General features: G+C 38.0%; 1 protein-coding gene across 1 annotated transcript in view; it reads left to right on the top strand.

Moving 5' to 3' along the window:
• Positions 1–2312: 2312 nt before the first annotated feature.
• Kpna3 (karyopherin subunit alpha 3) overlaps positions 2313–25955 on the top strand; it is an 80864-nt gene continuing 57221 nt past the window's right edge. The window contains exon 1 of the mRNA XM_076872065.1: positions 2313–2479. Coding sequence (XP_076728180.1) covers positions 2411–2479 — 69 coding nt within the window. The 5' untranslated portion in view covers positions 2313–2410. The remainder of the gene's footprint in view (positions 2480–25955) is intronic.

The following is a 25955-nucleotide window of genomic DNA, read 5'->3' as shown; positions in this document are numbered from 1 at the left end:
TGAACATGAAGGAGTGTGGAGGCAGGAGACAGGCTATCTTATTTACAAATGGATCCTGGTGCCAGTGCAATGACTGACATGTAGCAAGTGCTCCCTGAATATGTAAAAAATGATGTTGAAAGACTTCAGAGTTTGATTACTGCAGGTAGGGTGAAGAGAGGTGATAGAAGGATATACAGCAACTAGATAAGAGAATATCTGCTAAGTTATGAAGGAAATTGAGCAAAAGTCTGGAAATTTCTCTTCCAATCAGTCAAGGAATGGTGAATGTGAAACTTCTATCTCCTTTAAGAACCAGAGTTGAGTCAATACATTCATCCTAAGTCTTAGATGATCTGTTGTTTTTGTTTCCTTCAAATGAGTGGTTTACAAGGATCAAGTGTCAAACACTGAGCGCCTGATTTTCTGAAATGACCAGATCACTGAGGTGCATTTAAAAATAAGGAAAAAAGAATTCAACTTTTTGGATTTCCTTGACAAATTGAATCTTCCAGGAATCATGATTTGAAGCCTTTAATTGGACTTGTGTTTATCACAGGTCACATCTCACCACTTACAAAACAAATGCCCCTGGACATATCCTAATAATGGAAGGTTCTAAATTTCTGAATCCTGGACCTCAGGTTCTTTAAGGCCCTTTTCCTTTGAAGATTGCCTTAATTAAACTTTTTTTTTTTTTTTTTTGGTACTAGGGATTTAACGCAGGGGTGTTTAACCACTGAGCCACATCCCCAGCCCATTTTGTGTTTTATTTAGAGACAGGGTCTCACGGAGTTGCTTAACCCTTTACTTTTTGCTGAGGCTGGTTTTGAACTTGCACTTAGTTAAATTCTTAGTGCTATATTTCTACCAAACTCTGACCTCAGTTCTTTTGAATTATATATAACATTGCATATCAGCTTATATCTACTATAGATTCTGAAACTGAATTATTTCACATATGATGAAATGAAGCTTGTTTGCACCAGAAAACAGCTATTCGTGTCACCCTTCCAAATTTCCCTTGGTTGTTCCTTTGATGATTCCCAAAGGGAGAAGCTAGACTTAGAGTCTGAAGACCAGGGATTGACTGCTGCCTGAAGTTAAGATTACAATGTGAAGCTCATCCACAGCTCTGGCTCTCACAGGGGCTGGTAACCCTCATTCTTCCCTTTTGGGTCTAATTGTAGGAAATTGTACTGCTGTTTCTTGTCCCTCCCTGGGCACCTCAACATTATTGTTCCCTTGCACCGACAATTTTTATGAAAATATTTTTTTTATGTTGAATTGATTTGATTTTTAAAAAATCAATTTTTGTAAAAGGCTAAAAAAAATCATATGTAAAGGTGAAATGAGGTGTCTGGTACGCAGGAGGTGGTAGCAGAGTCCAGATATAGGTTGCAGAATACGATTTGGGAAGATGATGAAGAAACTGGGTAACGCTAGAGTGTTAATTTGTTTGACAAGTATTTATCTCTTGAGTTCCTACGAAGTGCCAGGCCCTGTTCTGATGCAAGATACTCACTGGTAAATTACCAAGTCTCAGCTCTCATTGAGCTCAATGCCAGTGAGAAAGCCAGATAACACATATTAACACGCTTGTCATATACATACATACGTACTTGTGGAGAAATCAATGCTATTTATAAAACCGAAGCAGAACAAGTGAACAGCTTTTGAGGGTGGCTGCTATTTGAGGAGACCCCAAAAAAAGATAATGAGCAAAGCACTCGGGACAGTCTTCTTCCTCTAATTTTTTGGGCTGCTGGACCGAAGCGAGCCTTTCAGAAGCCCCGCCCCCTCCCTCCGGAAAGGCTCCAGGTACAGCCACCGACAGGCTCCTCCCTTTGTCCCGCCCAGAGGCGGTCTTAGGGCGGGGCTTCTCTCCCAGCGCTTGGAGTGCGCCGCGCAGAAAGCCGCGCGCACAGCAATCCCGGCATGCTCCTGGTTCCCTTTGGGCGTGGAGAACCGCTCCAGCTGCAACCTGGCATGCTGGGAACTGTAGTTGTCGCTTGACGCTCGGCGTCTGGAGAAGGGTGGGCCGTAAAAGCCGCTAAGTCCGGCTTCGTTTCTAGCACATGACTTGCGGCCCTGAGGGTGGAACTACTTTGAGGGGAGAGACAGGGTCATCCCGAGAACCAACCGCAGTGTGTCCAGGCTGGTCATCTTTCCCGTTTACGTGACCACAGCTTCCCTGGGCGCGCGCCGCTCCTCAGTCCCATTCCCGCCCCGTCTGGCCCGGCCGGGCCGTCGGCCGGCACCACCCCCGGCGCTGCTGCCACCTCGCGCTTGGAGGCGTCACGGAACGTGCTCTCCTCTCCCCCTCCCCCTCCCTTCCCCTCCCGGCCTCCCCCGCCTCCCCCTCCCGCGCCGAGACTCGCCGCCGCCGCCGCAGCCGCAAGAGTAGCCGCCGCCGGAGCCGCGCGCAGCCATGGCCGAAAACCCCGGCTTGGAGAACCACCGCATCAAGAGCTTCAAGAACAAGGGCCGCGATGTGGAAGTAAGTGTGCTTCCGCGGTGTGGGCCTGCCCGGCTCGCCCGCCCGGCCGCGCCGGCCCGGCGGCGGCGGCGGCGGGGAGGGGCGGGGGGCCAGCGCCGGGCTGGTTCTCGCCGGCTCGCGGTCAGTCGGAGTTGGCCGCCACCTCTGGTCACCGCGGCCCGGGGCTGGGCGGAGTGGGCAGCGGTACTCGAGCTGGGCTGCAGCCATCCTCCTGGTCTGCCGGCGCGGGGACCGGGAAATGCCGGGGCTTTCGGCTCCGTCACGCGGGCGCGGCCTGGTGTCGGCGAGGAAGGGATGTGAAGCTGAGGCGGGGTCCGCGGGCCGGGGCCGCGCGGGCGGACTGACTGGGATGCTGTCGCCCGGGCCGCCGACCGCACCGGCGGGGGCCGACCGCGTCTCGCGCGGGCTGCTGGTGCAACCTTCCGCTGGGTTCAGCCCCTTTGGTGCCTCCCGCGCTGCCGCACATGGAGCCTGGGCTCTGCCTGTCTCCGCGCCTACCTTCTTCGAGCCGGGCCCAGGCGGGCGGTGGCGGCCCGCAGAGGGGGGTGGGGACCCGCCTGGTAACTGACTTGAGGGTGGTGGATGGGGGAGGGTAGGTGTGCCAAGACCATTTTCTTATATTCCAATGCTGTCCTTAGGACAGCCTTGCTGAGCAGTTCCAGTTTATACTCCTGTTACTACTGGCAAGTGGAGCGAGCTGAAGGTGGACAATAGTTTACCATCTATTGTGTTGAGGCTTCAGAAAAGAGGTTATTCCGACCTCGGCTCTTAGGACCTGTTTTCTTAGTCTTTCTTGGAGTGGGAGTGTGCATAGGATGATAATCTCTTTGACATATTTTACCTGAAATGAATTGGATACATAGATTTCGTCCGTCCTTGCATATCCCTTTTGCACCAAGCTGGTAGATTTTCCAAGTGGTTGCAAAACTGTAAACATTCATTGTGGTCACTCAGTTCGTTGCTACTCAGCATGTTGCCATTGTCTCATTAAGGTGACATTAGCAGCTACTATTTGCAAACTCTGCTTATTGAGGCAGCACTAGAGGTCTCCCTGCAGCTACTAAAAACCATGAACTATAATGCATAAACTTCACTAGCACTCTTGACCTCTCAATTTGATAAGGAAAAAATGGTTTTTAAGTCGAGAGTGTCTTTTCTAATACTAGATAATATGATTTGCAGTTTTGTAACTTTTGCTAAGGGGCCAGTATTTATTTTATCCAGTCTTAAAAGAGAGAAGATGGGGTGGGGGATAAATATACTGTTCGGCATTCTCTTTATGAGAAACACAACTCTGGTAATTTTCAAAATTAAATACTAATTGGGGAAAACCTGGGGAAATATCTGTGGAATTCCCGTTTGAATGAGACAAATAAAGGTCATCTAAGTCCTGACCATTCTTAAATTCCTTTGTGAGAAATGTCTAAGCAAAAGTGAAATTTAAGAACAGGAACAAGAAGTGTTGGAACTGCCTCCTGTTATTGGTTCACTTGATGACAAGAGTTAATTTTGAACTTTGTCCACCAGCAATTTTTCTTGAAGCCTACCCTTTCAAAGCTAGTTACATAGTTTGAAAAATACTTTATTACTTGTAGCGCAAAAATTAATATTATTCTTTCCCTCTTTGGGTATTGGTACAGGTTTTTATCTTATTATTTCCCTCTATTACCGTGTTCCAGGAGCTTAATAATATTATGTATAAATTCAGAAACATAATAGATACACAGCAAATACTTGCTGATGATCAGAAGGTAACCTGTGACTTCTGGATGCATGAAAAAGACAGCATGGTTGTTAAGTCATTCAACCTGATATTGCAATTCCCAGGATACATTAGTGTAACTAAGACATCAAATAACAGACATTCAAATGGTAGTTCTGTCAGGCAGACACTCTACTGAGAACTTCATGATAACCTCATTTAATCCTTATAGCAGCCTTATGAGCTAGGAATGGCAATATCCCCATTTTAACATGAAGAAGGTACTTTAGATGCTTTTTTTAAAAAATATATATTTTTAGATGTAGATAAACACAATACTGTTATGTATTTATTTTTATGTGGTGTTGAGGATTGAACCTAGTACCTTACCATGCTAGGCAAGTGCTCTACCACTGAGCCACAACCTCAGCCCCTTTAGATGCTTTTATAGTGTTATGTTTGGGGATGCAAAAAGGAATTAGATTCAGTCTGTACTTCAAGGAGTTTATAATCCAGTGTGTGTGTGGGGGGGGGTGGGGGGGTTATACTTACAATGCATTACATTTATAAGTGTTATAGATATTCTGAAAATGCACAAGAAAACCCTGACTTGGAGCAAGAGATGTCCTGGTTGATTCTTTTTTGTTTGTTTTGTTTGTTAGGGAGGGTTTGAACCCAGGAAAGCTTAACCACTGAGTCATATCCCCAGCCCTTTTTTGTATTTCATTTTGAGATACAGTCTTGCTAAGTTACTTAGGGCCTTGCCAAGTTGCTGAGGCTGGCTTTGAACTTGCAATCCTCCTGTCTCAGCCTCTATCACTCTGCCCAGCCTGGTTGATTTTTTTTTTTTTTTTTTTTTTTTTTTTTTTTAGTTGTAGATGGACACAATATATTAATTATGTGGTTCTGATGATCAAACCCAGTGTCTCACACATGCTAAACAAGCTCTGTACCACTGAGCCACATCCCCATCCTCTGATTGATTCTTAATGGTTGAATGGGAGTACGCTGACCCTGACAGGTGAAAGAAAATTAACTCAGAAGGGCAGGAGAAGGGGCATCCCAGATTTGAGGAAGCAGTAATTGAGTCCTGAGAGAATGTAGTAGGAACACTTGAGATGCAGAGAGAGAGTGCTTGAGATGTGACTAAAGGGTACCTTGGGCCAAATCTGGTTAAGGGCCTTTATTGTGGATTTAGAAATAACTTAAGACTGGATGCCATGACTAATTTAGTCATATCCACGAGAAACAATTACATTAGAACCATACTACAACTTAGTTCTGTAAGTAGTTGTGATTATCAGATTGTTCCAATATAGTAAAATGCACATTTATTTATTTGTTTTGTGCAGGGGTGCTTTGCCACTGAACTACATCTTCAGTCCTTTTTATTTTTTATTTTTGAGACAGGATTTCACTAAGGGCCTAGATTAGCCTCAAATTTGTGATCCTCCTGCCTCAGTGTTCTGAGTCACTGGGGTTACAGGTGTGTGATAGGGTGCCCAGCTGTAAAATGCACTTTGAAAAGATACAACCTAAATTACACAACCATCTGATACACATTATAAGCTAGGAACAAGAATAAAATACACATTTTCTAAAGAAAATGAAAGGATATACCTATGTGAGGGCCTGGTCTGCAAAGAGGAATTTTCTTGAGTTGAGATTGGAGAGGGCTGTAACCTGGAATAGGGATTTGATGCTCCTCCTCTTTCTTTTAGCCTTCCTTCTCTTCCTCATCCTTTTCTGCATAAAGCTCACAGAAGAAAATAAAAGTTATCTTGAAGTTTATGGATAAAAGGAGGGGAGTGAGTAATTACCTCTGGGCAGTTTGGAGTTTGGGTAGGGGAATGGATTTTATATCTAAACCAAGAAGTATATAGGGAAAAGGAAATTTTTAATTACCTTTTTTTTTTGGTCTGGAATACGTATTTCAGCACCAGACATTTTTGTGCAAGGCATTGATTCTTAAATTTATTCCTTTAAAACATTAAAACAACAACAGCAACAACAACCTTTTCAAATATACTTAAGTGCACAAAACAGAAATTCTTATTCTGTTTAACGACTACTTTTAAAACACAACTGCCATCCAAGTTCACTTTTTTATTTCTTGTTCCTATATGCTTTAAGGATGTGACATTTTTATCAGTAATAATAATAATAGTTTGAAAATCTTAACATTTATTATTTGTAATGTGCCAGTGTTATATGGATTATTTATTTGGTCTTTGCAATAGTCCCGTGAAGTAGGTGCTATTATTTTCCCCATTTACTTTTTTTGGCGGTACTAGGGATTGAACCCTAACCCTTGCACATGCTGGGCAAGTGCTCTACCACTGAACTACATCACTAGCTCCACCCGCCAATTTACTACTGAGGAAACCTGAGGCCTACAATTCTTAGATAACTAGCTCTAAGTCATAGTGTGGTAAGTGACAGAGCTTGGGTTTATGTTGAGCATTATGAGTTGGAAGCCAGAACTCTTGCTCACCCTGCTGTCCTCCACTGAGGGGAGTCTAAGATTTGACATGTATGAAGCATGTCTGAAAGTTATTGGGAGAATATTGAAGAAATCTGGACTGTATCATAGAAATTCCTATTTTGGTACTTTAAAACATTGCTAATAAAATTGTTGATACACTATTAATCATTTTGATTTATTTGCCTTTTTTAAAACTATTACAAAATTTTATTATTATTAACAGAGTTTTACCAAAAAAATGATAACCCGTGTCCTTGAGCTTATTACTTAAATGTTTTAATAATTCATATTTCATTTTATATTATTATGGTTGAAATATATTTTATCACCTGAAAATTTAACTAGCACTACCAAACTTGTTCCTGTCTCTCTGGAACTTATATTGGTTAAGTGGTATGGCCCGATTGTCTAAGTTTAAAACTTTATTCGTAACTCCTTTCCCTTCCCTTCCCTTACTTATCCGTCTTGGTATTAGCCATCCCAAAGAGTCCTCATATTGGTACCTTTGTTACTGACCTTACTTACAACTGCCCCTAATTTAGACCCTTATTTTTCCCTGTGCAAGTATAATAGCTTACCTAGTTTCCTGTCTTCAGTATCCTCTTTCCCCATTTATCTTGTGGATTGATCTTTCTAAAAATCTTTCTGTATTACATTTCTGTTCACAATGCTTCTCATTGCCTTCAGGATAAAAGTCCTTAGTGTGCCATACGTAATTCCATATAAAGCCCTACCTTACCTTTCCCATCTTACTTACCACTTTTTGCCTGTATCTCCCTTATGCCAGTGATGGTAAATTACTTGAGATGGTTGAGTAACCAGGTCAGTTTTCTCTCCACGCATTTATAAATGCTATTCTATTATATGCCTTCTTTGGCTATCTGTTTAGTGGGCCTCATCCTGGCAGACTCTTCACTCAGACTCTTTCTTATAGCTCTGGAACACCAAGATTACAATTCTGCCACACCATGCCATTCTAATTAAAAAACAACCAATAATTAAAAAAAAAAAAAACTCTTCAGAAGTTCTCTAAAAGGGATTCCTAATAGAATATTTAGTACTATTAGTCCCTGTTCCTTTTTTTTTTTTTTTCTGTCTCTAGTGTTTTTGTAAATGAATTTTCCTTCACCTATTTGGGATTAATAGCTTTTATGCACAAATCTATATATGTATAGGTATTAATGTATATGGGCTCTGTCAAAAAACCTAGTAAAAGTAGGGACTTTGGACTCTCACTGGTCATTAAGTGACCAGTTCGCAACATTTAATAAATACTCTTTGAGAAGACAGACTAGATAATATACTTGGGAAAAAAACAAACAAACTATACATTTGGGAATAAAAGGTACAATATTATTCTAAGATAATAAAAATTTCTTTTGGTGTTTACATCATGGCATTGATACTGTTGCCTAGCTTTCCTTTAACAGTGTCTTCTGTTGTAATATATTTCTGTAATGTGAACTAATTCATATTTGAATGAAAAATAGAGAAAAGATATTAATACAAAATCCATATTGGTTCATATTTGAGTTTTACTAGCACATTAATGTTTAGCATTCCAAGTAGCAGCTGTAGAACACGAAGAACAGAGATGCAGGGTTACAGAGCAAGCCTAAGAATGTGCACCTTGCTCAGTCACCCATTTCTTATTTTTTTTGGCTCCATTTAACCAGATGCTCTTGTCTTAAAGGTGCTGCTTATTGCCTCATCATCCTTGTACATAACACCTCTTTCTTCCTAAATTGGCAGAACGTGAAGTTTTTAGGAATCTGTGATATAGTAGACATACTGTAATTTTCTTGAATTCACTAACAGGACATGTATTCTTCATCTTTCTAACTCTTGGATTACTCATGTTTAGTTGGTTTTGCCAATTCTTCTTTCTACCCATTGATTATAGTACTCTGTATTGGGATTTTGTGAGACTCTTCAGTAAGGACTTTTTCTTGCTTATATCCGCAACTCCCTTAGCTTTAACCATCATTGGTGTGTGTGTGTGTGTGTGTGTGTGTGTGTGTGTGTGTGTGTGTGTTTGTAAGGGGCTTAAATCTGTTGGAAATTATTCACATGAATATCTCAACAGCTCATCAAACTCAACCTGTCTGAAGCCATGTTCTGCCTTTGTTTTTACTGTTCATGGCATCATTGCCCTAACTGTGACCTGATTTTGAAACTTGAGAGGCTTCTTGGCCTCCTTCCTTATCTCCCACATTGTCAGATGCGAGTCATGCAGTTTGAATCTCTGTGCTGTCTCTGGATTTTGGCCCTGTCTCTCTATTCCTCTGCTTCCAGCCTGCTTTAGACCTTATTACCTATTACCTGGCAGTTTAAAAATTGCCTCCAAAGTGGTGTTTTTCCTCTAATTCAGAAGATTTTTTTTTTAGTAAGCCAGATACTCCATTATTTCTCCAGATTCAGCCTTCCTTTTCCCCTCTCCTGGCCTTTTAAGCTTTAGCAACACTGAACTTCTTATAAGCTTATACATAATCTGGAATGCTATCCTCTCCTCCTAGCCAGTGCTATTTCTATTCTCAGGGCCATCCTGCTGACTGGAATATCCTTCTATCCTCCTGTTGCTTACTCCTTTTAAATCCTGAACACTAGGTTGGGTACCTTTTTGGCTCCTGAATGATCTCTGAGTATATCTTTCTCATTGCAATTACCTTGAAGTATTTTACTTAATATTTTGTCTGTTTCTCCTACTGGATCATGAACTTTTTGGAGGGTATAAACTCTGTGTCTTCATTGTCTGCCACTTATTACAGTAGCCAGAACAAAGTAAGCACTAAAATATTTCTCAAATAAATACATCCATACTAGTTTTATAATCCATATTAGCATAGTAATTTTCCCAAAGTATATTTTTTAATTGAAACTCTTAGTTTTTTAGTATCTTTTCCAATACTGCTTCCCAGATCAGGTATGATATTTTTATTATGACAGACAAAATATTGGGAGATTAAGGTGCATAGTGAATTAGGGATTAAGGCACAAGCCTTTTGAGACTAGTTTGTTTTTAAGGTTCATCCATGTTGTAGCACATATTAAAATTTCCTTCCTTTTAATGATTGGATAGAATTCCATTGTATTTTGTTTATCATTCTGCTATCAATGAGTACTTGGGTCATTTCCTATTCTTTGTAAAAATAAATTTATTTTTTGATCGTCTTTGGACATAATACCTTTATTTTATTTATTTTTATGTGGTGCTGAGGATTGAACCCAGGGCCTCTCACATGTTAGGTGAGTGCTGTATTGCTGACCCACAACCCCAGCCCCATTTCCTACTCTTGACTGTTATTTCCCTACTGTTTTAAAAAATTGCCATCTTGGGGCTGGGACTGCGGCTCAGTTGGTAGCGCACTTGCCTGGCATGTGTGAGGCTCTGGGTTCGATTCTCAGCACCTTTATATAAATAAATAAAATAAAGGTCTCTCAACATCTTAAAAAAAAAAGTGCTGTCTTTTGCCAGATTACAGGCCAATAATATAGGCCTGTAATGCCAGGAGACTGAGGCAGGAGGTTTGTGAATTCAAGCCCAGCCTGGGCAATTTAGACCCTGTTTAAAATAAAACTAAAAAAGGCCAGGCACAGCTGTGCACACCTGTAATTCCAGTGGTTTGGGAGGCTGAGACCAGAGGATTGAGAGTTCATAGTTAGCCTCAGCAACGGCTTGGTGCTAAGCAACTCAGTGAAACCCTTCTCTAAATAAAATACAAAATAGGACTAGGGATTTGATTCAGTGGTTGAGTGCCCCTGAGTTCAATCCCCATTATACACTCACAAGCACTAAAATATATACATACACATAAAAAAAAAAAAAGGAGTTGGTGATGTAGCTTAGTGGTATAGTGTTCCTGAGTTCAGTCCTCAGTACCACAAAAATAAATAAACGAATACATAGATGAATAAGATGACATCTAATTTATTGAAGATATTGGGTCATTTTTTTTAAATGTTAAGTTGTACCATATGAGATTGTCTTTTTGCAGTTTAGAAACAGCAACTATAGGCAATTTCGTATAATTTAGCCTAATAGAACATCCCAATTACAAGGTTTGTGTGTTTCCCTGTGGTGGTGCTCAATTATTTCTCCTTTTTTCTGACCATATTTAGGATTTTTTTAAAAATTGAAGTTAAATTTAAAGGCTTGAACGGCTTCAGGGTAAGCTTTTTTGGGGGGAGGGGGCTATCAGGGATTGAACTCAGGGGGCACTTGACCCCTGAGCCACATCCCCAGCCCTATTTTGTAGTTTATTTAGGGACAAGGTCGCACTGAGTTGCTGAATGTCTCACCATTGCTGAGGTTGGCTTTGAAGTCTCTCTCTCTCTCTCTCTCTCTTTTTTACTTCTTTTTTTAAAAACCTGGAAGGAAAATATCAAGACTGTTTTTTTTTTTTTTTGTCAGCAGACACAACATCTTTGTTTGTATGTGGTGCTGAGGATCGAACCCGGGTCGCATGCATGCCAAGCGAGCGCGCCACCGCTTGAGCCACATCCCCAGCCCTCTTTTTTTTAATATTTACTTTTTTTAGTTGTAGTTGGACACAATACCTTTATTTATTTATTTATTTTTATGTGGTGCCGAGGATTGAACCCAGGGCCTCACACATGCCAGGCAGGCGCCCTGCTGCTGGGCCACAACCCCAGCCCCTCGTTTTGAACTCTTGATCCTCCATCCTCAGCCTCCTGAGCTGCTGGGATTACAGGTATGCACCACCACCTGCAACAGGTTAAGCATATTTTAATTAAAAAAATTTTTAATTGATGACACTGTACTTTGGAATACATCCCAATAATGATATTAAGATCATCTGATAAAGAATAGTTTAATACCACGGATATGAAAGTTGCTACATTTGCCGAGATGAATTTTAGTTATTTAGGTGAAATGTGACATATACTGCATGACATTTGAAGGAAGGAAAAGCAATATGACCTTTTGTTATCCAGTAAAGGAGTTACAAAATGTATTTTTAGAAAATCTAACTTTAGGGCTGGGGTTGTGGCTCAGTGGCAGAGCACTTGCCTCTCATGCATGAAGCACTGGGTTCAATCCTTAGCACCACATAAAAATAAACAAATCAAATAAAAATGTTCTGTCAATCTATAACTAAAAATATATTTAAAAAAAAGAAAATCTAACTTTAGAGTTAGTGATATCTCTATGACTGACACTTCCTTATATTGAAGGTAAAGGACTAGTAAGTGTAAGGTGGATGTAACTATCCTTTTTCTTAACAGTTTTGCTGTTAAGAATTTTTTATTTATTTTTTAGGTGTAGTTGGACACAATGCCTTTATTTTATTTACTTTTTTTTTTTTTTTAAAGAGAGGGAGGGAGGGAGGAGAGAGAGAATTTTTTTTAATATTTATTTTTTAGTTTTCGGCGGACACAACATCTTTGTTTGTATGTGGTGCTGAGGATTGAACCCGGGCTGCATGCATGCCAGGAGAGCGCGCTACTGCTTGAGCCACATTTCCAGCCCCTTATTTACTTATTTTTATGTGGCGCTGAGGATTGAACTCAGGGCCTCGCATGTGCTAGGTGAGTGCTCTACTCCTGAGCTACAAACCCAGCCCCTGTTAAGAAAAATTTTGTCACAGCTTAGCATTACCAATTACAGTATGGTAAAATAGATCATGACTGTATTTATTTTGAATTAATCATCTCTAATGGTTAGGTTTTCTTGGTTATAGAATTGTTTCTTTACATGCCAAAATTTCTTTCCTTTTCTGTGTTGAAATGCCAGGGTTTCTAAAAATGTCTGATACGTTTTCTTCCTTTTAAAATAGAATATAATTTAGTTATTTTCATGGTTTATAAGAATCTCCATTGTATATTTATGGACACTTGGTTTTCCTTTTCATGAAAAAACATTCTTAGATTAGTTAAAATTTTGTCCTTAATTTTTGTACATGTGGAGTTTTTGCTCTTCATAATATTTTGGCCTGTCTTTTCCCCTTGCTTTCTTTTAGTCTATCCACTTTCTCTTTGATGCTGTCACATGCTTATCTATAGTAACCCATCTTCATTTTTTATTAGATGATTCATATATCCTGACAGGAAAACAGATTTATTAAACATTTATTTAGTGTTTTCTGTGTGCCAGACAGACATTGTTAGTTTTCAAAGATTATAAATATGAAAATATTTTTTCTGATGTAGGACATTCCTGTTTAGTGGGATAGGCTGATACCTGAGTATATGCTTAGTGAATAGCATGGTAAGTTCTGAACTCCTGTTCAGAATGTAGAGCATGGGAGTGATTCTATATCTGGGGAAATTCATATTTGAGCTAAGTTTTGAAGGATGAGTTTGCAAGCCAGAAGGACAGATAACATCAATAACAGAGATAGTGGCTAAGAGTCTTAAAGACCTGTCATGTGCAAATAACAATTAATGTGACATTACACTCATTCTGCCTTTTGGAAACAACATTCTGATTTGGCCTTTTGAAGCTAGTTTTCTTTCATTGGCTATCTCTTGATGAGATTTTAAATCTAGGTGCTTCTAGCTCCTTTGGTTAATTAAGGTGCCTCACCCTTTCTGGCTTGTACAGATTAGGCCAATTTCTATCCCTGGCATTTAAATCTTGAGTGAGCTGATACTGAGACCTAACTAATTCACTCTGGCAAGAAGTACTATGAAGGAAACCATCCATTAATTTTGGCCACCTTGATCTGTGGGGATTGCTTTTATCCCTGTTTTCATAGGCCTGACTCTTAAGTTTCTCCTTTGATTCTGTGAATTGCTCTATATTCTTCCAATCAATTCTTCACCCCTATCCTCTTTTTCTCTTAAGTCACATCAGTTTCTGTTGTTTCCAACATAACTTTAAGGTGATCAACTGTATTAGTTTGACTGGAACTGAGGCAGTTCCCAGAACACAGTGTTGAAACTAGCAAAGATTCAGACAAACCTTTAACAAGTTAGTCACTCTAAATGAACAGTTGAGTGTAAAGATACTGAGTTCTGAAATCCAGATGTTCAAATGGAAATATTCAGTATGCAGTTGAAAATAATTTGTGTACAACTAGCTAACTTCAGTTATTTCACTCAGCAACCATTTGAATTCTGAACCTAGTAGGAGAGATGAAACAGTGAAAATAATGATAACCCAGTAATTACTGAGCACTTGAAAATATAGCAAGACATTCTCTTATAGAAACAATCATCAATAATTCCTTACAATATTTTTGTTGTACAAAGAAAATGAGTGATTTGCTTAAGAACACGCAACTAGGAAGGGACAGAACTGGCATTCAGTCCCACATTTCTGACTTAACTTAACTCCATTTTCCTAATAACCATGCTTCTACTATGTTTCAAAATTCTTGCTTCAGTAATGTGTAACTGCTATGAAGATGGTGTCAAAGCAAAACAAACAAAAACTCACTGTAATGAAAGTGTATTTCAAGGACAGTGGGCACATAGATAAAGAATCACTCAGATTGACTTGGGGGAGTCAGGGAAGGCTTCATGGAGATGTTTAAGCTAAAAGAAAAATAGGGGCGTCAGGGAAGGCTTCATGGAGATGTTTAAGCTAAAAGAAAAATAGGTATTTCCTTGGTGTAGTACATTTTGTATGAGCCTGGAAATAGGGTCAGCATGGCATATTTCGGGGCAACTAAAGTACTTTGTGTTAAGTACAAAAGGAGCCATAGATAATAGCTAAACAGATAGTATGGCTGTATTTATGATCAGATGTTAGACAAGATTTGGCATACAGGCACTGCTTAGGTAATGTGGCCAGTAGTAAAACTTTGGAAAATAGTGCAAGCAATGATTAGAGTGACTAAAGCTGATAATATTGATGAAGGCTTATAGGCATATGAGGGAAAGAGGACCAGGGAAGGAAAGATTCCTGAGAAACCACATCCTTTCAGGGGACTAGGTAAAGATGAAACTGAAGAAAAGGTAAAAATGAGACTGAGGAATGTAAGAAATTCGGGCTGGGATTGTGGCTCAGCGGTAGACCCAGGTTCGATCCTCAGCACCACATAACAAAAAATAAAATGCATTGTGTTGTGTCCCTCTACCCCCAAAAGTAAATATTAAAAAAAAAAAAAAAAAGAATGTAGAGAATTCAACAGCAAAGTGATGGATCAGAACTTTAGAATTTTAGGAGAGTTTCTTAAAAGAGAGACAAAAACTACAGTGCTAAATGAGAGGTCTGATAAGGACTTAAAAATAAGCCATTCATTGTATTTAGTGGCTGGGGGCCAGTGAGAAATTGAAACCTGGAAGAGTGGTAGAGGCAGGAAACTAGATGATAATGCGGTAAGAAGCGAATTGGAGTTGAGGTAGTTGGACTTGTCAGGAGGACCTCAATTTAAATGTTTAGTAGTAATGGAAAGAAGGACCACACTTAACTTGAATAGGAAGTAGGATTGAAAGAAAGCTTTTCAATGTTTTCTTATTTGTGTGGAAGGGTGGAATTGACTGTTTCTAAGCTAAATCCAAGAGATGGAAGCAAAAGAGTTATAAGGACCAGGCTGGAAAAGAAATGAAAGAGCTTAGGGTAGGGAGGAATTGTTAAGAAGGTGTGAAGTTAGAAATATAAGTTGTGGCCAGATCTTGAAGGAGCCACAGGTGGAAAAGGACTTGAACAAGTACAGACATGAGCTACAGCAGGGAAACTGGAATAGATTATGCCCGGTGGCCTCTGTTTTCTTTGACAAAGTTATTTCATGAGGATAGGGTCTAAGAGGCAATGCTTATAGGAAAGGTGCTTTGGGGAATGCAAAATAGGACCTATCCAGGAATGAGGGCCCCCCCATCTGTGGGAAGTCTAGGTGGTCCATGACTTAGGATTTTTAAATTTGTGATATTTCTGATTTGCATTTTTTCATCTTTACTATGGTGTGAAATGATACATACTTCAAATTTCAAATTTTACTTTTCTTGAGCTAGTGATAACTTGGCTGCTCTACATCAAGTTTGAGCTCCTAGTCAGCCACAGGATCATGAGGGTACAAAAATCTATTCTCCACAGTGTACTGTGTTGCTAAGCTGTGGTATTCATTTGGCTAGGTGTATTCAGTGCACTTTCAATTTAACAGTACCTTCAGTTTTTACAATGGGTTTATCTAGATGTAACCCTGTTGTAAATCAAGAAACATTTGTACTCGATTGTTATTTTGATAACAGTGATGAATACTTTTCATTTGATTGTATCCAGATTTAGCTGTCAATGCATTCTAGATTATAGTTAGAAATGAGACTTAAACCCAATTCAAAGTGTAGAAGTCATATTATAAAACAACAATAACCAATCTGAGCTACCAAGAACATTGAAATTTAATGATTTGAACTTTTTTTTCACCGAAGTGAAAATGTGGGGAATACAGAAATAATGATTGTTCACATACCTAGTTGGTAAACAAGTTTTCTGATTTCAGAAAATCAGGTATCATATTTTTAGAAAATTTTTAAACATATAATAAAAGTAGAAAGAATAATGTATTGAACTCCCATGTTTGCCATTGTAAAACAATTACAGTTATGGACAATCTAATTTTATTTATATCCTACCTACTTGTATCCTTTCCTAGATTATTTTGAAGTATAACCTGGCAGTATTATGTTTAATCTGCCTAAAAAGTAAGACATATTTTGTTTTCACTGTTTTTTTTTTTTTTCCCTTGGTACCGGAGATTGAACTCAGGGGCACTTGACCACTGAACCACATCCCCAGCCCTATTTTGGATTTTATTTAGAGACAGAATCTCACTAAGTTGCTTAGTGCCTCACGATTGCTGAGGCTGACTTTGAACTCGAGATTCTCCTGTCAAGCCACTGGGATTACAGGCATGCTTCACAGTGACCAGCTAGTGTTTTTTTGTTTTTAAACATAAATCAGAATGCTATTTTACCACTTAAAAAAACCTAAGTAAAAATTGTCATACAACTAAATGCTCAGTTAAAAATACACTTCCGCAGGCTGGGGCTATAGCTCAGTGGCATAGCGCTTGCCTAGCATATGTGGTGCACTGGGTTTGATCCTTAGTACCATATGAAAATAAACCAAAAAAGGGCATTCTGTCCATGTACAACTACAAAAAATACACTTTTGCTATGACTTTATGATATTTCAAAGTAAAAATATCTACTATTCTACTACATACTTTTTTTTTTTGGTACCAGGTATTGTATACAGGGGCGCTTAACCCCTGAGCCACATCCTCAGCCCTGCCACATACATTTTTTTTTTAAACATTTTCTTTTACTTTTTTTTTAGTTGTAGATGGACAGCATATCTTTATTTTTTTATGTGGGGCTAAGGATCGAACCCAGTGCTTCCCATGTGCCAGGCATGCGCTCTGCCACTGAGCTACTCTCAGCCCACCATATACTTTTATTTAATAAAAGTAACACTGTTTGGAAACATAGAGGGACAGGTGTGGATTACATCCTTATTGGGAAGCTTCATAATGGAAATGGCATGAACTGGGACTTGAAAGCTTCACGGTTGGCCAAGATATATAAATTAGAAGAGCAAAACTTTTTGTTGTTGTTGTTGGTGGTGGTGGTTGTTTGTTTCTTTTGTTTTTTTTCTTAAGCCATTTGTGGCCATGTATAGCCATGGGGATGAACTTGCCTCTGGTTTATCTTGGTAGCCTAGAGTTAGCACAAGAAACTGCTAGATCATTGTTTCCTAGCTGGTACTGCCTAAGGGTGGCCAAATGCAAATTTGGGTGGTGAAGTCAGTGCAACCTTAGGCTTTTATCTCCATATGCTGTGTAATAGTTATTTCCTGTGTGTGTGTGTAACAGGATTTAAAAGAGATGGAGAAGTACTATTTAGCTTGCTTAATAGTTCTCTTCTGATAATAAATTCTTTTTTGTGTTATTTAACTTTTATCACAAATAGGATATTTTCATAGTTAAGACCATATTCTGAATTTGTCAGTACTGGTGAAGAATCTTCTAGTATATTAGATTTTAGCTCCATCCAGTGATTAGGGGCCCTGCCACATTTTTTACTTTCATCTAGGTTTTTTTATTTGTGAACATGCTGACATTTAATGAAGCTATGACATGTTTGTTACATTGACCAAAGTATCCCTCTATATGCTTTTCTTTTGGTAAATATATGGAGTACTGGACCTGTAGTTCTGAGGAAATCATGTATATATTATTCACAACAGTGCAGGGAGAGAAAGGGAGGTTGGGCAAATCTGTTTAGGGTAAAAGAGCTCCTTTCATCTGACGGGCAGAAAAGGGAGCATGAACAGAAGAGAAACGTAGTTTTAAAAGTTTGAATTTACAACCCAGAGGAATCTGAGAGCTGGACACCCTGGCTGATGTTTTATTGGCATCCCTTGGTTGTGACTGCTGCCAAGTTTTGAGTTGAGGATTTGACTGTCAATTCTTGGGAATGGTACTCATATGGCTTGAAATTACCTCTTTTTTTTAAATAAAGAAAAAAATATATATATATGTAAAAGTTCTTTAAAAAGGAAACTTTTTAATTTAAAGAACTTTTACATCTATTTTCATGAGGGAAATTGGCCATAGTTTTTTAAATACCTTTATTTTATTTATTCATTCTTATTTATTTATTTTAGAGAGAGAGAGAGAGAGAGAATTTTAATATTTATTTTTTAGTTTTTGGCGGACACAACATCTTTGTTTGTATGTGATGCTGAGGATCGAACCCAGGCCGCATGCATGCCAGGCGAGCGCGCTACAGCTTGAGCCACATCCCCAGCCCCTATTCATTTATTTTTATGGTGTGCTGAGGATTGAATCCAAGTGCCTCACAGAAGATAGGCAAGCACTCTACCACTGAGCCACACAACCCCAGCCCTCTTTCTTTTTCACTGATGTATTGAAAGGAGAAATTGGAGTCTCAACTGATTTGTATCAGCACAAGGGACTAAGAGACTCAAGGAAGTGAATAATTTTGGTGCTACAGACTTTCAGAATATGATTTTTTTTTTTTTTTTTTTGGTTATTGTTCTTTTGTTTTCATGGGGTAGGGAGTATCTGGTGTTTAGGAGTGTTTAGTGATCTACAGGAAAGATTCAGGACCTTCCTATCTTTATTCAGTTCCTCTGCTTAGTAAACTTTTAATAAAGTTATTTTGGCTAATAACAGTACAGTAAATAAGTCACTTTTACATGAACTGCTCATTATTTGTTCTAATTGTCATTGTAACATTAAGTATAGCAGTAAAATAGTTGTCCCATATGGGCTGGGCTGTAGCTCAGTGGCAAAGCGCTTGCCTAGCATGTGAGGCACTGGGTTTGATCCTTAGCACCACATAAAAATAAATAAAGGCAATCTGTCCATCTACAACTACCAAAAAACAAAAAAGTTATCCCATAAACATTAGTATACATTTTTATACTTTTGAAGGTGTGTTATTGACTGCTTATAATTTTTATAATTACCAGGAATATTTATCATCTGCCATTGGTGATCAGCAGGACATAGACAAGTGTATATAATACAGAATGACTAGAAAAAAAATAGAATGATATTGATAATTATATATCATAGAAAAATTAATCTTTGAGGCAAATGAATTTAGGAAGGGGTTTTAAGTAATTTGAAAATATCAGTAAAATAAGGAACATTAAAAAAAAATTTTTAGTTGTAGATGGACCGGATGCCTTTATTTTGTTTATTTTTATGTGGTGCTGAGGATTGAACCCAGTCCTCACACATGCTAGGCAAGTGGTCTATCACTGAGCCACAACCCCTGTCCCAGAAACATTTTTAAATTGTAGAAATAATACACATAAATGAGGTGCATTTTGACAAATTATTACTCCCTTTAAGCCCAGTCACAATTAAGAATGTAGACTGTTTCTAGCTGGATGCGGTGGCACATGCCTGTAATCCCAGTGGCTCTGGAGCCTGAGGCAGGAGGATAACAAGTTCAAAGCCAGCCTCAGCAATTTTAGTGAGTCCCTAAGCAATTCAGCAAGAACCTGTCTCTAAATAAAAGATTAAAAAAGGGCTGGGGATGTGACTTAGTGATTAAATGCTGCTGGGTTCAATCCCCAGTAACAACAACAACAACAACAACAACAACAGATGTAGACTATTTCTTGCTCCGGGGCCCACGACCACAAATATACGGGGCACTGGAGGAACCCAGCGACACCATCAGGGTAGTGCCCAGGACACATAGTCCATTAGATCTCTCATCAAACAAACCAGAGGGAGCACAGGGTTGGACATCCAGCCTCCACGAAGCTCTATGATGAAATATTTGATTTAAAAAAAAATTACCTCTGATCCATTTACTGTCGCAAATGGACACAGCTTAACTTAATTGTCATCATCTTAATGGCTCACCTCTCAACCATTACTTCTGGCAAAATGCCAGGGGCCATTCGGACGAGCTGTGGCTCTCAACAATTTCTGTCTACCTAAAACTTCTTCCATGTCCTGTAAGAGTAACTTCTTTTCTTCCCCCAACCCCTGACAAATATTAATCTGCTTTTTTTATATTTATTTTTTAGTTATAGGTGGGCACAGTATTTTATTATTTTATTTTTGTATGGTGCTGAGGATTGAACCCAGTGCCTCACATGTGCTAGGCGAGTGCTCTACCACTGAGCCACGCCCTGCCCATGCTTTTTGTTATTATGTATTAGTTTTCCTTTTTCAGAATTCTGAAAAATGTGATCATAGTAATAATATTCTTAGGTTTTTTTTTTTTTTTAACTTAATGTAGCATTGATGTTGTTTTGGATTTTGTTTCATTGTATGAATAAATTACAATTTATTTATTCATCTGTTGGTGAACAATGGGTATTTCCAGTTCCAAATTGGAGCAGTGATGAGTAAAATTACTATGAATATTTATTTATAAGTCTTAATGTGTTTGTTTTGTTTTGTTTTTCTTTTGGATAAGTACCTAGGAGTAGAGTGACTGGGTCATACATATGCTATGTATTTAACTCTTTAAGAAACTTTGAAACTTCTTTTCCAAAGTGATGGAAAACCAACAGTGTGTGAGCTCCCATTTTTTCACATCCTCACCAATGCATTGTGTTAGGAGTCTTTTTAATTTGTCATTTGAGTATGTAGTGGTATCTTATTATGGTTTTAATTCACATTCTTCTGATGACTAATGATATCTGACTTTTTTTATATCTTATTATAGGCCAGTTATATATCTTCTTGGGTTTATTTAAATATTTTGCCCATTTTATTTATTTATTTAGAGAAAGAATTTTTTTAATTTATTTTTTAGTTATCGGCGGACACAACATCTTTGTATGTGGTGCTGAGGACCGAACCCTGGTCGCACACATGCCAGGCGAGCGCGCTACCGCTTGAGCCGCATCCCCAGCCCCTATTTTGCCCATTTTAAAAATTAGGGTTTTTTTAAATTATAAACTATAAGTTTCCTTAAAAAATATAACAGATATGTTCTTTCTCATATGCATGTATTGGGAATGTTCCCCACCCCATGTTTAATTAGTTGTACATAGTGGTGGGATATGTTAACATACTTGTACATGCACAAAATATAATAGGCCCTCATCAGTAATTCCTCCCTCCCTCCCCTCCTTCTTCCTTCTGGTACCCTTCCTTTACTCTACTCATCTGCTTTTGATTTTCATGAGATTCCCCCTAACCCTGATTTTCCTTTTTCTTCTAGTTTCCACATGAGAGAAAACATATAACCCTTGATTTTTCTGAGTTTGGCTTATTTCACTTAATGTTCTCAAATTCCAATTCATTTTTCTGCAATGACATAATTTCATTCTTTAGGACTGATGAACACCTAGGCTGATTCCATAGTTAAGCTTTTGTGAATTGTGCTGCAGTAAGCATGGGTATGCGTGTATCACTATAGTGATGACTAATTATTTAGGATAAATAGCCAGGAGTAGTACAGCTGGGTCTTATGGTGGTACCATGCCAAGTCTTTTGAGAACCTCTATACTGATTTCCATAATGGGTGTACTAATTTACAGTTCCACCAACATAAAAGTTCCTTTTTCTCGCATCCTCTTCATCATCTATTTTATTCTCCCCAGTGCTCTGACACCTACCACCTCTTTTAAAATTTTATTTAGAGACAGTCTTGAAGAGTTGCTTAGAGCCTTGCTAAGTTGCTGAGGCTCATTTTGAACTCACTCTCTGCCTCAGCTTCCCAAGTCTCTGAGATTACAGACATGTGCCACTGCAGCTGGCTTATGAGTCTTTTTTAAAAAAATATTTTTATTAGTTGTTCATGGACCTTTATTTTATTTACTTATTTATATGCGGTGCTGAGAATCGAATCCAGTGCCCCCCACATGCTACACAAGCACTTTACCAATGAACCATGTTTTTATGCCAGTACCATGCAGTTTTTATTATAACTATGTAGTATAATTTGAAGTCAGGTATTGTGATGCCTCCAGCATTGCTTTTTTGCCTTAGAATTGCTTTGCTATTCTGGGTCTTTTATTCTTCCACATGAACTTTAGGATTTTTTTCTTTTTCTGTGAAGAATGTCATTGGTATTTCAGTGGGATTACATTAAATCTGTATGCTTTTGGTCCTATGGCCATTTTAACTATTAATTCCACCTATCCATGAACATGGAAGGTCTTTTCATCATCTTGTGCCTTTGTTTTTTTGTTTTTTTCCTTCAATATTCCACAGTTTTTATTGTAGAGTTCTGTTACCTTCTTGGTTAGATTTATTCCTAGTTTTTTTTTTTTTAATATTTATTGTTTAGTTGTAATTGGACACAATACCTTTATTTTATTTATTTATTTTTATATGGTGCTGAGGATTGAACTCAGGCCTCATACATGCTAGGTGAGAGTTCTACTGCTGAACCACAACCCCAGCCCCTAGGTATTTAATTTTAATTTTTTTTTAGGCTATCATGAATGGAATTGTTTTTCTTACTTCTTTCTCAGGAGGTTCATTATTGGTAGGTAGGAAAGCTATTGATTTTTGTATGTTAATTTGTAACCCGCTACTTTGTTGCTTTTGTTTATTAGCTTTAGTAGTCTTTTGGTGGAGCTTTTTGGATCTTCTACATATAGGATCATATCATCTACAAACAGTGATTATTTGACTTCCTATCCTATTTTTATCCCTTTTATTACCTTCTCTTGCCTAATAGGTCTAGTTAGAATTTCTAGTGCTGTATTAAATAGGGTTGTGAGAGTGAACATCCTTGTCTTATTCCAGATTTTAAAGGAGATGCTTTTAGTTTTTCCCCATTCACTATGATGTCAGCTTTGAGTTTGTCATATATAGCCTTTATTATGTTGAGGAAAGTTCTTTCTACTCTTAGTTTCTTCATTTTTTTTTTTTTAATCATGAATGGGTGCTGAATTTTGTCAAAGGCTTTCTCTGTACCTATTGAGATGACTAAGTGATTTTTGTCCTTAATTCTACTCGTGTGATGAATTATATTTATTGATTTGCATATGTTAAACCATCCTGGGATAAAACCAACTTGGTCATGATGTATAATCTTCTTAATATATTGTTGAGTATGATTGCTATTGTTTTGTTAAGGATTTTTGCATATGAGTTCATCAGGGATGTTGGTGTGGAGTTTTCTTTCCTTGATATGTCCTTATCTGGTTTTGGTACAAGTGTGATGCTAATTTCAAAGAATGAATTTGGAAGTGTTCTATCCCTATTTCATAGAATAATTTAAGACATTAATTTTTCTTTTTTTAAAAAAATATTTATTTATTTTAGTTTTAGGTGAACACAGTATCTTCATTTTATTTTTATGTGGTGCTGAGGATCGAACCCAGTGCCTCACGCATGCTAGGTGAGTGCTCTACCATTGAGCCACAACCACAGCCCGAGACATTAATTTTTCTTTAAAGATCTGGTGTAACTGAACTGAGATCTAGCTGTTCCTGGACTTTTTTTTTCTTTTCTTTCTTTCTTTTTTTTTTTTTTTTTGAGAGAGAAAAAATGTTTTTTAATATTTATTTTTTATTTTTCAGTGGACACAACATCTTTATTTTTTAATGTGGTGCTGAGGATCGAACTCAGTGCCCCGTGCACGCCAGGCAAGCCCACTACCGTTTGAGCCTCATCCCCAGCCCTGGACTTTTCTTTGATGGAAGACTTTTTATTTCTGCTTTTATCTCATTGCTTTTTATTGATCTGTTTAGGTTTTCTGTGTCCTCTTGATTCAATTGTGACAGGTTGAACGTTTTTTGACAAGTATCCATTTCTTCTAGGGTCTCCAGTTTATTGGAGTATAGGTTTTCAAAATAGCCGCTAATGTTCTAGATTTCTGTGATGTCTTTGGTGACTTCTCCTTTTTCGTCTCTAATTTTATTAATTTGGGTCTTCCCTCTTTTTCTTTTGGTTAGTTTGGCTAAGTGTTTATCAATCTCATTTATCTTTTTGAAGGACCAACTCTTGTTTCATTGTTGCTTTGTATCTTTTTTAAATCTCAATTTCATTGATTTCAACTCTGATCATAATTATTTCCTTCCTTCTACTAATTTTTCTTCTTTTTCAAGGGCCTTGAGATGTATCATTAGGTTGTTTATTGGGTATCTTTCTGATTTTCTGATGTAGACACTCATAGCTATAAACTTTTCTTAGAACTACCTTTGTAGTCTCCCAGAGGTTCTATTACATGTATCATTATTCTCCTTTGAGTCCTAAGAATTTTTAAATCCCTCTCCTGATCTATTTTTTAACCACCTATTCATCATTCAAAAGTGTATTATGCAATCTCTGTGTGTTTATAGTTTCTGTAGGGGTTTTTGGTGTTGATTTCATTCCATTATGATCTGATTAAGATGTATATATATATATATATAATATAGTGTGTGTGTGTGTGTGTGTGTGTGTGTGTGTTTGCTAAGAGTTGCTTTATCACCTAAAATATGGTCTATTTTGAAGAAGGTTTTACAAGCTCCTGAAAAAAAGTATATTTGGCTTTTTGTGGATGAAGTAATTATATAGATGTCTGTTAACTCCCACTTAATTTATAATATTTTTCAGGTAAAGATAATCTTTACTGAGTGTATGTCTGGGTGACCTATCTGTTGCTAAGAGAGATGTGATATCACCCAATATTATTGTATTGGGTCTGAGCCTTTAATTTGAGTAATTTTTATGTAATTGGGTATACCAACATTTGGGGTACAAATATTACTATTGTTTTATCTTCTTTTTAAATTGTTCCCTTTAACAGTATAAGTGACCTTCTTTGTCTCTTCTGAGTAATTTTGGCTTGAAGTCTGCTTTTTTGGATATCAGAGTAGGTACCTCTGCTTGTTTTCAGGCTTCATTTGCATGGCATATTAATTTCAGCTTGTCAGTGTCTTTACATGGAAAGTGAGTCTCCTACAAACAATATGTAGTTGGGTCTTGGTTTTTAAATCATTCTGCCAACCCCAGTCTTTTAATTGGAGATTTGAGGCCATTTACATTCAGGGTTGTTTTGGAGCAATGTTTATTATTTTCTGTCATTGGTTCTGTTTCTCACTTGCTTAGGTATGCCTCAAATGAAATTTGTTAATTTGTCAGTCTGGTTTTTTTTATTTCTTCTATATGGAGTATTTCTTTAAGTATTTTCTGTAGCTCTGACTTATTGGTTATGAATTTTTTTAGCTTCTATCTAGAAGGTCTTAATTTCTCCTTCAGTTCTGAAGGATAACTTTGCTGGATACAGCAATTTTAGATGATAGTTATTTTCTTTCTTTTTAAAATATATATATTTTTAGTTGCAGATGGACTCAATACCTTTATTTATTTATTTTATGTGGTCCTGAAATTGAACCCAGTGCCTCACACGTGCTCGGCAAACACTCTACCACTGAGCCACAACCATAGTCGTCGTCACCACCACCACCACCACCACCACATATTTTCTCTCAGGACTTGTGACACATCATTCCAAGTCCTTCTGGCTTTTAGAGTTTGTGCCAAGAAATTAGAAATAATTTGGATTGACTTGCCTCTAAATGTGACCTGATTTTTATTTTTTTGAGGCTTTTAAAAAAAATTTTTTTTTTTTAATTTATTTTTTAGTTATCGGCGGACACAACATCTTTGTTTGTATGTGGTGCTGAGGATTGAACCCGGGCCGCACGCATGCCAGGCGAGCGCGCTACTGCTTGAGCCACATCCCCAGCCCAAGGCTTTTAAAAATTTATCCTTGCTCTGTATATTAGGCATTTTAATTATAATGTGTTGTGGAGAGTTTTTAAATTTTGTTTGGGATTCTGGGTGACTCTTGTATCTGGATGTCCATCTCATTCTCAATATTTGGACTTGTCTCTGTTATTTCCCAGAAGAGATTAACCATTCCATTAATCTGTACCT

Source organism: Callospermophilus lateralis, chromosome 12 (assembly GCF_048772815.1).
Source record: "Callospermophilus lateralis isolate mCalLat2 chromosome 12, mCalLat2.hap1, whole genome shotgun sequence".
NCBI lineage: Eukaryota > Metazoa > Chordata > Mammalia > Rodentia > Sciuridae > Callospermophilus > Callospermophilus lateralis.
Note: the sequence above shows the minus strand (reverse complement) of the source record. Positions and strands in the feature narration are given on the sequence as shown.